The sequence below is a fragment of the Monodon monoceros genome, unplaced genomic scaffold, assembly GCF_005190385.1.
Source record: "Monodon monoceros isolate NGI ecotype Baffin Bay Population unplaced genomic scaffold, NGI_Narwhal_1 Super_Scaffold_19, whole genome shotgun sequence".
Classification (NCBI taxonomy): domain Eukaryota; kingdom Metazoa; phylum Chordata; class Mammalia; order Artiodactyla; family Monodontidae; genus Monodon; species Monodon monoceros.
In genome coordinates this window covers 14,464,825-14,477,978 of record NW_021703775.1, presented here as the reverse complement: position 1 = coordinate 14,477,978, position 13,154 = coordinate 14,464,825, and the positions used below count along the sequence as shown (strand labels likewise).

General features: G+C 40.9%; 1 protein-coding gene across 2 annotated transcripts in view; it reads left to right on the top strand.

Annotated features, from left to right (window-relative positions):
• The window catches only part of KCMF1 (potassium channel modulatory factor 1), a 75,764-nt gene that overhangs the window by 29,852 nt on the left and 32,758 nt on the right, over window positions 1-13,154 (top strand). The window contains exons 1-3 of one of the 2 annotated variants that reach the window (XM_029231674.1): window positions 9,068-9,604; window positions 10,421-10,445; window positions 12,204-12,280. The exons of the other annotated variant lie outside the window; for it this stretch is intronic. Coding sequence (XP_029087507.1) covers window positions 9,400-9,604; window positions 10,421-10,445; window positions 12,204-12,280 — 307 coding nt within the window. The 5' untranslated portion in view covers window positions 9,068-9,399. Of the gene's footprint in view, window positions 1-9,067; window positions 9,605-10,420; window positions 10,446-12,203; window positions 12,281-13,154 lie in introns of those variants that run through there. 2 annotated transcript variants of the gene reach the window in all.

The following is a 13,154-nucleotide window of genomic DNA, read 5'->3' as shown; positions in this document are numbered from 1 at the left end:
CAACCAAGGATCGAATCCTTGCTCCCTGCAGTGGAAGTGTGGAACCCTAACCACTGGACCACCAGGGAATTCCCTTTATTTTATTTTAATAAATTACATTTAAATAATCACATGCGGCTAGTGGCTGCCATACTGGACAGTGCAGTTCCAGTGCTGGTGAACTAGGAGTTGGAATGTAAATTCTAGTCAGCGTATCTACTACGTGGAAGTTTTTTTCCTGTTTCCTTCTCCTTAATTTATTTATTCCTTCATTCATATCAGTGTGGACACGTGGATTTCTGTATTATTCAGTGGGCATTATTTTTTTATTATTGATTTTGATGCTCAAATTATCCCAGATTTGGACAGTGGAAACCCCATTCAGGTTTTTCTGTGTCCTTTTGACATGTACCCTCTTTCTGGATCATTCATTCTAGACCTTAGACATTACAGGCTCCTCACGTACTCACCCTGTCCTAACCTCTGGAATCATCCATTTCTCCAAGGAGCTCTGGTTCCTCTTAGTGGAGGATAATGGAAACCAAGATCTGGTTGCTTGGTGGGCTCATTGCTGCTGGACCAGCACTGCTTCTAGGCTCTGTAAGCTGACAAGGGATTTTTAAAGACTGATGGCTTTGGACAGCACGGATAAAGAGATATTTCTATCATTGCAAAAAGGGGAAAAGATGGGGTTACTAGAATTTAGGAGTTCAGAGACTCCTACTTCCCCAGGCCCATCTCTACACAGCTGGTGCTTGGCCTTTGAGTGGATTCAGCTGGTTGGTGATGAGAATGCCAGAAGAGCTTGGTGCTAGAACCCCTCTGCTGCTGGAGGGGTGCTTTCTTTCTCCCTCTTTAACCTCCCATTGGCAGAACGTGAACCAGAAGCCAGCTGCCAAGGCAGTATGAATAACTTGAGTTTGCAAACCCTAGACCATTGTTTCTCAGCCTCAGCGCCACTGACATTTTGGGCCAGGTGGCCATCCTGTGCTTTGTAGGATGTTTAGTAACAACATCCCTGGCCTCTACGCACTTGATTCCAGTATCCACCCCACCCCCAAATGTTTCCATATATGGCCAGATATCCCCTGGGGAGGCAAAATGACCCCATTGAGGACCACCTCCTGGACCATCATTGCAGAAAAGAATATAGAAGGGTAGACTTGGAGCTGAGAAACAGTAGTACTAACCAGCACCCTACTTTACTTTACACAACCTTGAAGTGTGAAGGAAGGGAAGAGAAATTAACATTTACGTTCCTGTTACAGCCCTGCAATATAGAGAGATTAGTATATGCTTTTTTTTTTCTTTAGTTGATGAGGAAAGCAAAGACCAGTTAAGTAATTTCTTCACGGTCAGGCAGGGTTCAAACCCTTGCTGATAAAGTTATTCGTTTACATGCTCTTGAAGTTTGTGCTTGAATTTTTAGGTTGTAGTTATTGCCATAGTCGTTTTAAGTGGGGCAACTATTCTTTTGAGTGTTGCATTTTCAAGTCATTATGGATATATTGTCAACCTGGGTGCATTTTCTGGATGGTGCCCTACTGGAGCCATGCTTAGAATAACGGCTAAAAATGTTCACAAACAGAGGGAAGAAGAAACATGAATAATATTTGTTAGGCAATTCCCTGGTGGTTCAGTGGTTAGGACGCTGTGCTCTCACTGCTGAGGGCCCGGGTTCAATCCCTGGTCAGGGAACTAAAATCCCGTAAGCTGTGTGATGTGGCCAAAAAAATTAATGATGTTAAAGCCAATGTCTTATTTTGTTTTTTAGTTTTGGATACTTATATTTAAGTACTAGTTAACTTGATTTCCTAGAGATTTGCTTCAGACTATACAAGCACTGCCTATTTTTCTCATTTTGCCTTTATGCCTAGTCCTTTACTTCTTTCTATTCCATACTGTTGTGTATCACTCTCAGTGGTAGAAAGACATGTCCTCTCTCAAAGGAAATCTCCCAAAGATCAGCCTAATACTTTACAGTACCTTGCACCTTGCATGACTTATGATCGCCTCAGACCTAACATCCAAAGTAGGCTAGTGTGCTTTCTAAGCCAGACATAAACCGCTTTTTCTCTTCCAGTGCTAGAGCATTCTCTGTACTTTGCATTATTCCTAGTCCTCTCCAGAGTTTTATATCTGTTGTAGGTCTCTTTGCTTTAAAAATCAGTGAAGGAACTAGAGCAGACACAAACATAACGTAACAGTTGAAGGTAGGATTTTTGAAGACCTGTTAGATTTAAAATCGGTTCACCTAGAAAAGAGGAAGGGGACTTCCCTGGTGGCACAGTAGTTAAGAATCCGCCTGCCAGTGCAAGGGACGCAGGTTCAGTCCCTGGTCCGGGAAGATCCCACATGCCGCAGAGCCTCTAAGCCTTTACGCCACAAGTACAGAGCCTGTACAGATCCAACACAGCCAAAAAAGAAAAAGAAAAGAAAAGAGGAAGAAGTGACTTGATTCTTTTTTTAAATAAATTTATTTATTTATATTTGTTTATTTTTGGCTGCACTGGGTCTTCGCTGCTGCGCGCGGGCTTTCTCTAGTTGTGATGAGTGGGGGGTACTCTTCGTTGTGGTGTGCAGGCTTCTCATTGCGGTGGCTTCTCTTGCTGCGGAGCATGGGCTCTAGGCGCATGGGCTTCAGTAGTTACGGCACACGGGCTCAGTAGTTGTGGCTCGCGGGCTGTAGAGCGCAGGCTCAGTAGTTGTGGCGCACGGGCTTAGTTGCTCCGTGGCATATGTGATCTTCGCAGACCAGTGATCGAACCTGTGTCTGCTACATTGGCAGGTGGATTCTTAACCACTGCGCCACCAGGGAAGTCCCAGAAGCGACTTGATTCTTGTCTTAAGCTATGTAGTGGCTTTCTGAGAGCGGATTTAGAGTAATTGCTTTATGTGGAGGAAACATGGAACAAAGGGACCTGAAGTTGTATTTCAGTGTTTTGAAGAGAAGGTACCTCAGGGACTGCTTGGTATGAAGCGTTGTGTCAGGGTGAGGCTAATTGTGGGGCTCTGTTGCACTCTCCCAACTAGAACAGGTCATCTTATATTGCTCTTATTTGTTGGATGTGTTCCCATAGTTCTCTGCCACTTACTCTTCATACTCTATTTTAATTGCTTGTTTACTTATCTTTATTCCCTATTAAACTTTAAACACTAAGTGGGTCCTATAGGTGCTCAGAAACTTGTGTTCATTGAAGTAATGTTGTTACAGTAATTTAATACAAAATTATCTCCTAATATCCATGCAGGACAAATCCTTTACACTATAATAGAAAGGGCTGTCATGTGCAGACTATGAATTTATCACAAATAAATGTGCAGCCATTTCTAGCTCAAATAATTATTAAATAGTATGGTTTTCTGGTCCCTCCCTATTCATCTTGTGGTTTTCTTCCCCTTTCCCTAAAACAGTTGCAGAAAATCAGTTTTAAAGTGTTTAAACCATAGGCAGAATGTTCTGGGGTGGGGGGGTGGCAAGTCCCATTAAGTATGTTTCACCCTTTAGTTGTTTAAAATGACATTCTTCTCTCTCACAAATATATGTAGTCTGTCTTTCCAGGAAAGGCAAGAGGTCCCCTACTGCTCTTGGCCAACTATGCAATGGGAAGGCATTCTAAACAGCAACTTCAGCCTGTTGTCAGTGCCCACTAGTACGCTGTCCACGTTGTCTGTGCGGTGTCTAGCGTACCCAGATCATACACTGTGCTTGGGAGAAGTCATTCTGTGAACGCTTAGCTTGAAACTCAGTGACTAGTTGATACTTCAGCAAGAATTAACAAGTACGGGATATAGAATCCATCTCTGGGGTCAAAAAACATTAGTTTTATTCTATAATTTCATTAGGTCAACTATTTTACCCATTTATACCTCAGTGTAAAACCAGCCATCCTGTCAACCTTCCATGCTACTGTACAAGTTGAGATGGGATTGGGGGAGTTTTGTCTGTGTTAGGTTTTCGTGGAGTTTTTTAACGAAACATTTTAAACATGTAGAAAGAAAGAAGATTTTGCAGATATGGACGAATTTCACTTTGTACCCTTTCTTGATTCCATTCTATTTCCTTCCTTTTTCTCCCTACTTCCCAGAGGCCATCACTTCTTGGAGCTGGTGTGTATCCTTTCCGTTCACATTTCAGCATGCTTTCCACATATGTATGTGTCCATAAACTCTAATTATAGAGTATTGTGTATTTTAAAATTTACATAAATACTTCCATGTGGTTTGTATCCTTTTACAACTTGTTTTTGTGGGGACTTATACATGATAATAGCAGTTTGTTGGAGTACGATGTTCTAGAATTTCATTATGTGATTATGTCATGTATAATAGGTTGTTGATTCCCATGTCTGAAGATGTGTGTATGCCAGATTTCCTTATGTTTGAAAAGACCAAAAAAGAAAAATAAATTATATATTTGAGTCATATTGATATTCTGCTGTGATTTGAAAGAGTGAGGCCTGACATGTTTCTTGCTTACTGAAATTTTATTTTTTAAGGTGTTTTTTTTTTTGTCTTTGTTTTGTTTTGGTTTTGGCTGCGTTGGGTGTTCGTTGCTGCGCACGGGCCTTCTCCAGTTGCAGTGAGTGGGGGCTACTCTTTGCTACGGTGCACGGACTTCTTATTTTGGTGGCTTCTCTTGTTGCAGAGCACAGGCTTCAGTAGTTATGGTGCGTGGGCTCAGTAGTTGTGGCTCGCAGGCTCAGTAGTTGTGGCACATGGGGTTGGTTCCTCCGCGGCATGTGGGATCTTTGCAGATCAGGGGTCGAATCCGTGTCCCCTGCACTGGTAGGTAGATTGTTAACCACTGTGCCACCAGGGAAATCCCTGAAATTTTAAATGAAAGAGATGGTAATGTTTTTAAACATTTACCAATATAGGACATGGATTTTCAAAAAGTTAAGAGAACACTACTCTAGAATAAGAACTTAACAAAATAGTGACTTTAGGTAGAGCTGTGTTTGATCAATTATCAACCTCTGGAAATATATATATATGTATATGTAAAAACACCTGCCTTGAAAGTAATTCCTCAATCTCAGGGTTTCATTTTAGAGAAGTTATGTGATAGGTAAAATTAAAGTCTCTCACAAAATAAAGAATTAAGGAAAGAATAATAAACATGACATTAAATGTATATCTCTATGCCATAGTAAATAAAAAGTTCTAAAGACATCAATTTCTGAAACAAACAAAAAACAGATTAATTGTTGTCAGATGATCTGCTTTAGTAGGTAACCCTTCATCGTCATCACCGTTTGTCACTTCGTGATGGTGCGCCTTAGGAGCAAGCTACGTAGTGCTTGTGGGCCTCAGTTTATTCATCTGTAAAAGAAGAACAACAGTTCAGTGACCAAGCCCTTAGCAGGTGCCTGAGGCATCAAGGTCAGTTAAACACTAATTGGTTAGTGGAGATGATCTGAGGGAGAGTCTCCTATGTCATTTTTTTTTTTAACATCTTTGTTGGGTTATAATTGCTTTACAGTGGTGTGTTAGTTTCTGCTTTATAACAAAGTGAATCAGTTATACATATACATATGTTCCCACATCTCTTCCCTCTTACGTCTCCCTCCCTCCCACCCTCCCTATCCCACCCCTCCAGGCGGTCACAGAGCACCGAGCCGATATCCCTGTGCCATGCGGCTGCTTCCCACTAGCTATCTACCTTACGTTTGTTAGTGTATATATGTCCATGACTCTCTCTCGCCTATGTCATTTTATACCTGTTTTAAGGGCTTTAATTTTTCAGACCGGTCCCAATAGGTTTGAAACGTAATGTATTTTTTACTAGTATTCTCCTTTACAAGGCTCTGCAAAATGCTCATGTAATCACTAGATATTTTTATAAAAATTACCACCTTCTTTAAGGGCACTTGTCTTTTTGGGAGGGCTAGAGCTTTCTGCCCTTGCCCTGTAGGCCTGCCTGGAGGGTCTTTAAAACAGGGCAGGGCTTCTCTGGTGGCGCAGTGGTTGAGAGTCCGCCTGCCGATGCAGGGGACACGGGTTCGTGCCCCGGTCCGGGAAGATCCCACATGCCGCGGAGCGGCTGGGCCCGTGAGCCATGGCCACTGAGCCTGTGCGTCCGGAGCCTGTGCTCCGCAATGGGAGAGGCCGCAACAGTGAGAGGCCCGCGTACCGAAAAAAAAAACAAAAAAAAAAAACAGGTAAGTGTTTCTGATTAGTGTGCATTGCTTATAGCAACTAAATGGAGTTGCACACATATTTGGAAATACTGAGATTTTAGTTTCGGCTTTTATATATGAAATTGTTAACACAACCTGTGGCTGATAAAAAACCTGCTTCCCTTCGTTTATACAGCTGGCAGCCAAGCTCTTCTGGGCTAATGTTGCCGAATGGGGGCTGATGCGTAGAAGTATTCGGCACAGCATTTTTGCTGACTTAATTTTCCTTTCTCCTACGGGAAACAAGTACCTGTTGTTCAGTCCCTCTTTTTCCCCCCTACTTTCATCATTCAGTCATTCTTACATCAAGAGGTCTATTATAGGCACACATTAATCCTTGTTTCCCTTCTCTCTTTTGAGCTCTTATCTAAATACTCTAGGAAAATGTCCCTTTCTCTTTTCATCCACTTCATTCAGCAGATACCCACTGAATTCCCACTTTGTCCCAGGCATTCCTTACACACCTCTTCTTCCTTCGTTTTATGTGTGAGTCAGAAAATAGCTCTAATCATGGCTGAGTATAATAGTAGATTGAGTAATATAGAAGCTTCTCTATTTCCAGATGAGAGGTTCTGAAAGACTCTTCCTAACTAAGCTTACTCATGAGCAAGTCCATTGTTACTAAGGTAGGTTTCTGTTCGCAGGCCAGGGATGCATTTCTACGAAATAAGAGCATAGAACAGTTCTTTAAAACCAAGGAAAACAGCCAGTTGTTCCAAAATGGACCAAATTTCACTACACTAAAAACTTTTAGAAATGAATTAAACTTCCCTCTTTGAAAAAATGCATAAGGAACTCCTTAAATATAATGTCCAGCCCCTGCCTTTCTGTCCACTTTGTTGGACAGACATGAACTAGCTTGGAATCATCCATAGCCATGAAAGAAGTTTTATCGTATTTTCCAACTACCTCATGACTTTGTTGTGAAGATTAATAAAGTAATTATGAAAATTGGCACACAGTAAATAATGATGGAAGTTGCTACTATTACCACTGGAGTATTATAGCTCTGTGTAGCAAAGACCTTTACTCACTGCTGTATCTTGGCACAGAATAGATAGTAGTGGAAGGATAGGTGGATGCTCCTCATTGTTACATGTCATCAAACTTGTAGAATTCCACCTGAAAACAATAAAGCAGAAGTTAGAAAGCTGAGTCCCAGTACAGAAAAGGTTATTTTAAGTGGCCGGGTAAATGTATCACAGGTTCAAGCAAGTCTGCTAAGTGTGAAGAACACACATACTACAAGATCTATTTACCAGGCTGTTCCATGTTTTCCCATAAAATTCCTCGCCATCACCCTGCCCTTGTTCTTCTGAATCGTAACCCTCCCCAGGTTTATACACTCCTTCTGATTTCTCTATCTCTGCCCCTGGCATCTCTTTAACTATACGTCTTTTCTTTTTTTTAATTTTATTTATTTTTTAAATTTTTCTATTTCTGGCTGTGTTGGGTCTTCATTGCTGCACGCGGGCTTTTTCCAGTTGGGGCGAGCGGAGGCTACTCTTTGTTGTGGAGCACAGGCTCTAGGCACGCAGGCTCAGAAGTTGTGGCTCATGGGCTCCAGAGCACAGGCTCAGTAGCCGGGGCTCACAGGCTTAGTTGCTCTGCGGCATGTGGGATCTTCCTGGACCAGGCATCGAACCCCTGTCCCCTGCGTTGGCAGGCGGATTCTTAACCACGGAGCCACCAGGGAAGTCCTAAAGGTCTTTTCTTTTTTTTTTGCGGTCTTTTTTTTTTGCGGTACGCGGGCCTCTCACTGTTGTGGCCTCTCCCGTTGCAGAGCGCAGGCTCAGCAGCCATGGCTCACGGTCCCAGCCGCTCCGCGGCATGTGGGATCTTCCCGGACCAGGGCACAAACCCGTGTCCCCTGCATCGGCAGGCGGACTCTCAACCACTGCGCCACCAGGGAAACCCATCTCCTTTTGAGTCTCTCCCTTTATCATATGGCATAGATTTTTTTTTTAATAAACATGTATAGAATTACGTGTGTATTTAATTGGGGGGGGGTGTGGGATTCTGCTCCTAATTCTAAAAATAGAGTAGGGCTTTCTTTTTTCTTTAAAAAGAAACAAACTCCTAGAGTTACTTTATCTTTGCAAGGCATGATTGATTCTATTTTCCCCAATGTTTCTTTAATAGAAGGGGGAAAAGCTTTCTACTCCTGATCTAGGCTCCCAGCTTGTGAAGCATTATAAAATTTGTCTTAGGTTCCAACGATTTTGCTTCTAGAAATATCCCTTGACCATCATCTTTAATTCTGGCTACTTCTGCTGTTCACTGAATTATAATAGTTCATTTCTTTAATTGCTTGTGTTCATCTGAGATCCTCTTCAAAAGGTTGCATGATTCTTCAACCATCTAAATGCAAAGAGCCTCCTCTTTGGGAATTGCCCTTATCATTGTCAAGTTATTTTAGTGGCATAGTTCTCTGTGCAGATCTTAATATGAAAATTATTCTATAGCATGTAACACACACACACACATTCTTTTTTTAAAAGTCACACTTATTTAGAGATGCATAGGGCCTGAAGAGAGAATTCACTGAAGTAAAAAGAGAGCCTTCTCTCCAAATTACATGGCATCTAGAAGTCAAAATAGATTGTCAGTGGCAAAGGCTGAATAATCCCAGGGCTTCAAATTCAGGTGGAGTCTCTTCCTGTTGTGTTTCTTTTCACTGTGTATCTTGACAGGTAGCTTTCCCTTTGTCGACCTTCCCTTCCCACCACCTCTCTGTTCCCTACCTAAAAATTCATTCAAATCAAAAGAAAAAGCTGTATCAACCTTTGGGTTTTTCTTTTAAAAGATATATAAATGTATATATAATGTACACGTAATATATATATATATATAAGTAAATAAACCTTTGTTTATTTTAGAAAATTAAGAAAGAAAAAAGACTACATATTATTTTGGTGGATTTGTAAACATCTGTTCCCACTAGAGGGCATTCTTTCCTTTGATTTTAGTTCATAGCTTTTACGTATTTATTTTACAGAACTGCTAAATATAAAGGTAAGTGTTGAGGGTATGAATGTGTTCAGATATACCTATTATAGAAAGGGGTTGTCAGATATACACCATTCTTTTTATGTAAGTTTCACACGTGGGCATGTCAAAATTGAGGTTAAGCTGTATTTCCTAGCATTTTTGTTTGTCTTGTTAGGTGAACTTGATCAGATGGGGAATCACAAATATCCCACCATAACTTTAAGATGTAGCTTGTGTAGATGTAGATATGGTACATATATACAATGGAATATTAGCCATAAAGAAAGAATCAAATAATGCCATTTGCAGCAACATGGATAGACCTAGAGATTATCATACTAAGCGGAGTACGTCAGAAAGAGAAGGACAAATACCATATATCACTTATATGTGGAATCTAAACTACGACACAAATGAACGTATCTACGAAACGGAAGCAGACTCACTCACAGGTACAGAGAACAGACTTGTGGTTGCCAAGAGGGTGGTGGGGGGATGGATCAGGAGTTTGGGGTTAGCAGATGCAAACTGTTATATATAGGATGGGTAAACAACAAGATCCTACTTGTATAGCAACAAGGTCCTACTGTATAGCACTATGTTCAATATCCTGTGATAAACCATAATGGAAAAGAATATGAAAAAGACTGTATACATGTATAACGGAATCACTTTTCACAGCAGAAATTAACACAACCTTGTAAATCAACTATACTTCAATAAAATTTTTTAAAAAAAAGATGTAGCTTGTGCTAGTTGCCATGTTACGAAGTAGTGACTGTCCGAATTTGTTTATGACAATATGGCTAAAGATAGATTATTCAAGGATGAGTTGCGTATTTTATTATTTGGTTAAGTCAGTTTTTGCAGGGTGTATATAGTATAGAGTAACTGAAACCTAACATTTTTTAAATCCAGGAGATCTCAGTGCTAACACATAGTGGTTCTCCAGCCTTGCCTCTCAAGGCGATATTTTATTTGACAATATTTGAATTCTTGTTTCTATTATAAATGATACTTTTCTATAGGAACTTTTTTTTTTAACATCTTTATTGGAGTATGATTGCTTTACGATGTTGTGTTTCTGCGGGATAACAAAGTGAATTAGCTATATGTATACATATATCCCACACCCCCTCCCTATTGCATAGGAACTTTAGTTCTTAGCATCTTAAATATATCTTATTGTTATCTCACCAGAAGGAACTTCATTCTTCCTATCAAGGAATTGATCGTTTTACATATGCCACGTATATGTTCTGTTTCAGATTTTCCTGAGTCTCCTGGTACCAGGTAGAACACTGTTATTAACCAAGCGACTGTGCATTGAAGAGCTGGCTTGTTTTCCCTGATAGGAAAGCACCTGTAGTAGACACAAAGGGACCAAATTTTGTTAGTCTGTGTTATAGAGTGAATTCTGACAGGTATACTTGGAAGAGGTTGTGTTTTGAGTGAGAAATCTGGGGTTCTTTTCAAAGCTAAATGAGATTTAGTAATTTCGAGTTGGGGCAGAGGGAGAGCGGGTTACTGTTGAGAAACTGTGGCAAAGCCTATGCATGCTTCTGTGCTTTTATTCAGAGACTTCGAGCTACTGTCGAGAGGTGGTGTGGAATCTTCTCTAAAGTGAGATATTGACCAAAGCTTATGATGACAGATTAGAAGTATTAAATTGGCAGAGCTGTTACAATGAGAAGGAGTAGCAGGTTGTCTGGAAAATTATATGTGATAAAATATTTTTACCTCTGACTTCTTATTCATAGTACACTCTTCACCAAAACAAACCCTCTGTAGCATACTTGCTGCTTTAGATTATTATTAAAGTTACTCTTACTTATGTTGTAAGAAACCCTGCTGAGAACTTACCTAATATAATGTTTAATGGTCAGACTGAAATATATATTTGTGTTTGAAATAATGACCTTGAATCACAAAAGTTGTTAAATGTCTTTTTTTGGTGGGGGGAGAGGCACATGACTTGCGGGATCTTAGTTCCCCAACCAGGGATTGAACCCACGCCCACAGCAGTGAAAGCACGGAGTCCTAACCACTGGACTGCCAGGGAATTCCCCAAAAACATACATTTTAGAAATGATTCCGTCAAAAATAGTTAATAGGGCTTCCCTGGTGGCGCAGTGGTTGAGAGTCCGGCCTGCCGATTCAGGGGACACGGGTTCGTGCCCCGGTCCAGGAAGATCCCACATGCCGCGGAGCCTGCGCGTCCAGAGCCTGTGCTCCGCAACGGGAGAGGCCGCGGCAGGGAGAGGCCCGGGTACCGCAAAAAAAAAAAAAAAAAAGTTAATAATTTTTTAAAAGAACCTCAGTTTCTTAAAGGGCTAACAGTTACTGAGCTCCAGCCGGATTGTAGGTGAAGCCTGACACCACTCGACTTCCTCACCCCTTAGGAGCGCATTTAGATTTAGATAGCTTCGAATTTTATCAGCCGAGTAGAACAGGCAAGGAACAGGCATCGTCAGCATGTCCCTACTGAAACTGATGCAGTGTTTGGCAATATCGCCACCCCCAGTCGCCTTAAGCTTTGTTCATCTATACTTGTCGGTGGGCATCCCCACCACAGAAGGAAAAGTGGGGCCTGCAGAGTAATGGTGGATGGGACATGCCAAAAAGTTAGTGTTCAAAACTGAGCTTGCCTTTCAGGCACCTCTTTAGCTCAGTTCACACTACATTTTGTTTGACAAAGTTATTGTACCCTATTACATTAAACTTTCATTTGTGAATCTGAATAGATACTTACCCTTCTCAGTACCTTCAGTGCTGTGCTAAAAGCATTGTCATGCTTGGGTGCTATTTTGAAGTATTCCATCTTTTTGCCCACCATCTTTTCAGTGAAGCTTTCTTTGTCCACACTATTTATCCTTTTTTGCTTTGTTTTTCTCCATGGCACCTATCTTCTAACTTGCTTTATAACTTAGTTTGGTTATATGCCTGTCTTCACCCACTATTTTAGGCTATCATTCATTCTTTTTTAATTCATTCTATAATGGACGGTTGATGGCCCTTTGGGTTGTTAACAGCCTTTTTTTTTCTTTCCAGTTGCAGAACCTGCTGTGAACATTCTTTTTTTACGTTCTTCTGGTGCTCCTGGGCAAAAGTTTCCCCAGGGAATAGATGTAAGAGTGAAATTGCAGTCACAGTAATTGTACATGTTTAACTTGACTAGAATGTGAACAAAATTTGCAAAGTAGTTGTGCAGATGTGTGTCCCCACTAGCAGCGTCGAAGAGTTTCTGTTGCCCCTTGTCTTCTCTAGCACTTGATATCAACAGACTTCCACGTTTTTGCCAGATCGGTAGATGTAAAATGATAGCTCATGATGGTTTTATTTGCGCTTTTTTGACGACTAACGAGATGAGAGTCTTTTCGTATATTTATTGGTCACTTGTGTTTGTTGTTCTTTGTAGTGCCCATTGAGGTCTTTGCCCATTTTTCTGTTGGATGTTGGTCATTTTCTTACTGATATGTGAGAGTTCCTTAATGTATTCTGTATTCCTTACTTTTGTCTGTCACGTATGTTGTATTTATCACCAGTTTCTGGGCCTTGTCTCTTCTGTCACTCTAGGGTATTAAAAGTGAAGGAAGAGTCTTAATTTTAACCTGGTTGAATGTATCTTTTTATGGTTTGGGCTGTGTGTGTGTGTGTGTGTGTGTGTGTGTGTGTGTGTGTGTGTGTGTAAGAAATTGTTTCCTACTCTGAGCTCATAAAAATATTCCCTACACTGTCTTCAGAGATTTTTTCACTTTCCTTTCACATTTGTCTTTAAACCATTTGGAATTGGTTCTTGTGTGTAGGATCTGTGGAAGAGATCCAATTTTATTTTCCCCATATATAGGTGACCACCTGTCCTAGTACCATTTATTGTCTACTCCCTCCTTTCCCTACTGATCTCTAGTGACCTTACTGTCATGAAACAGATTTCAACATGTGTGCATCTGTTTGGGGGCTTTCTATACTGTTCCTTCGGTCAGTTTGTCTGTCTCTATGCCA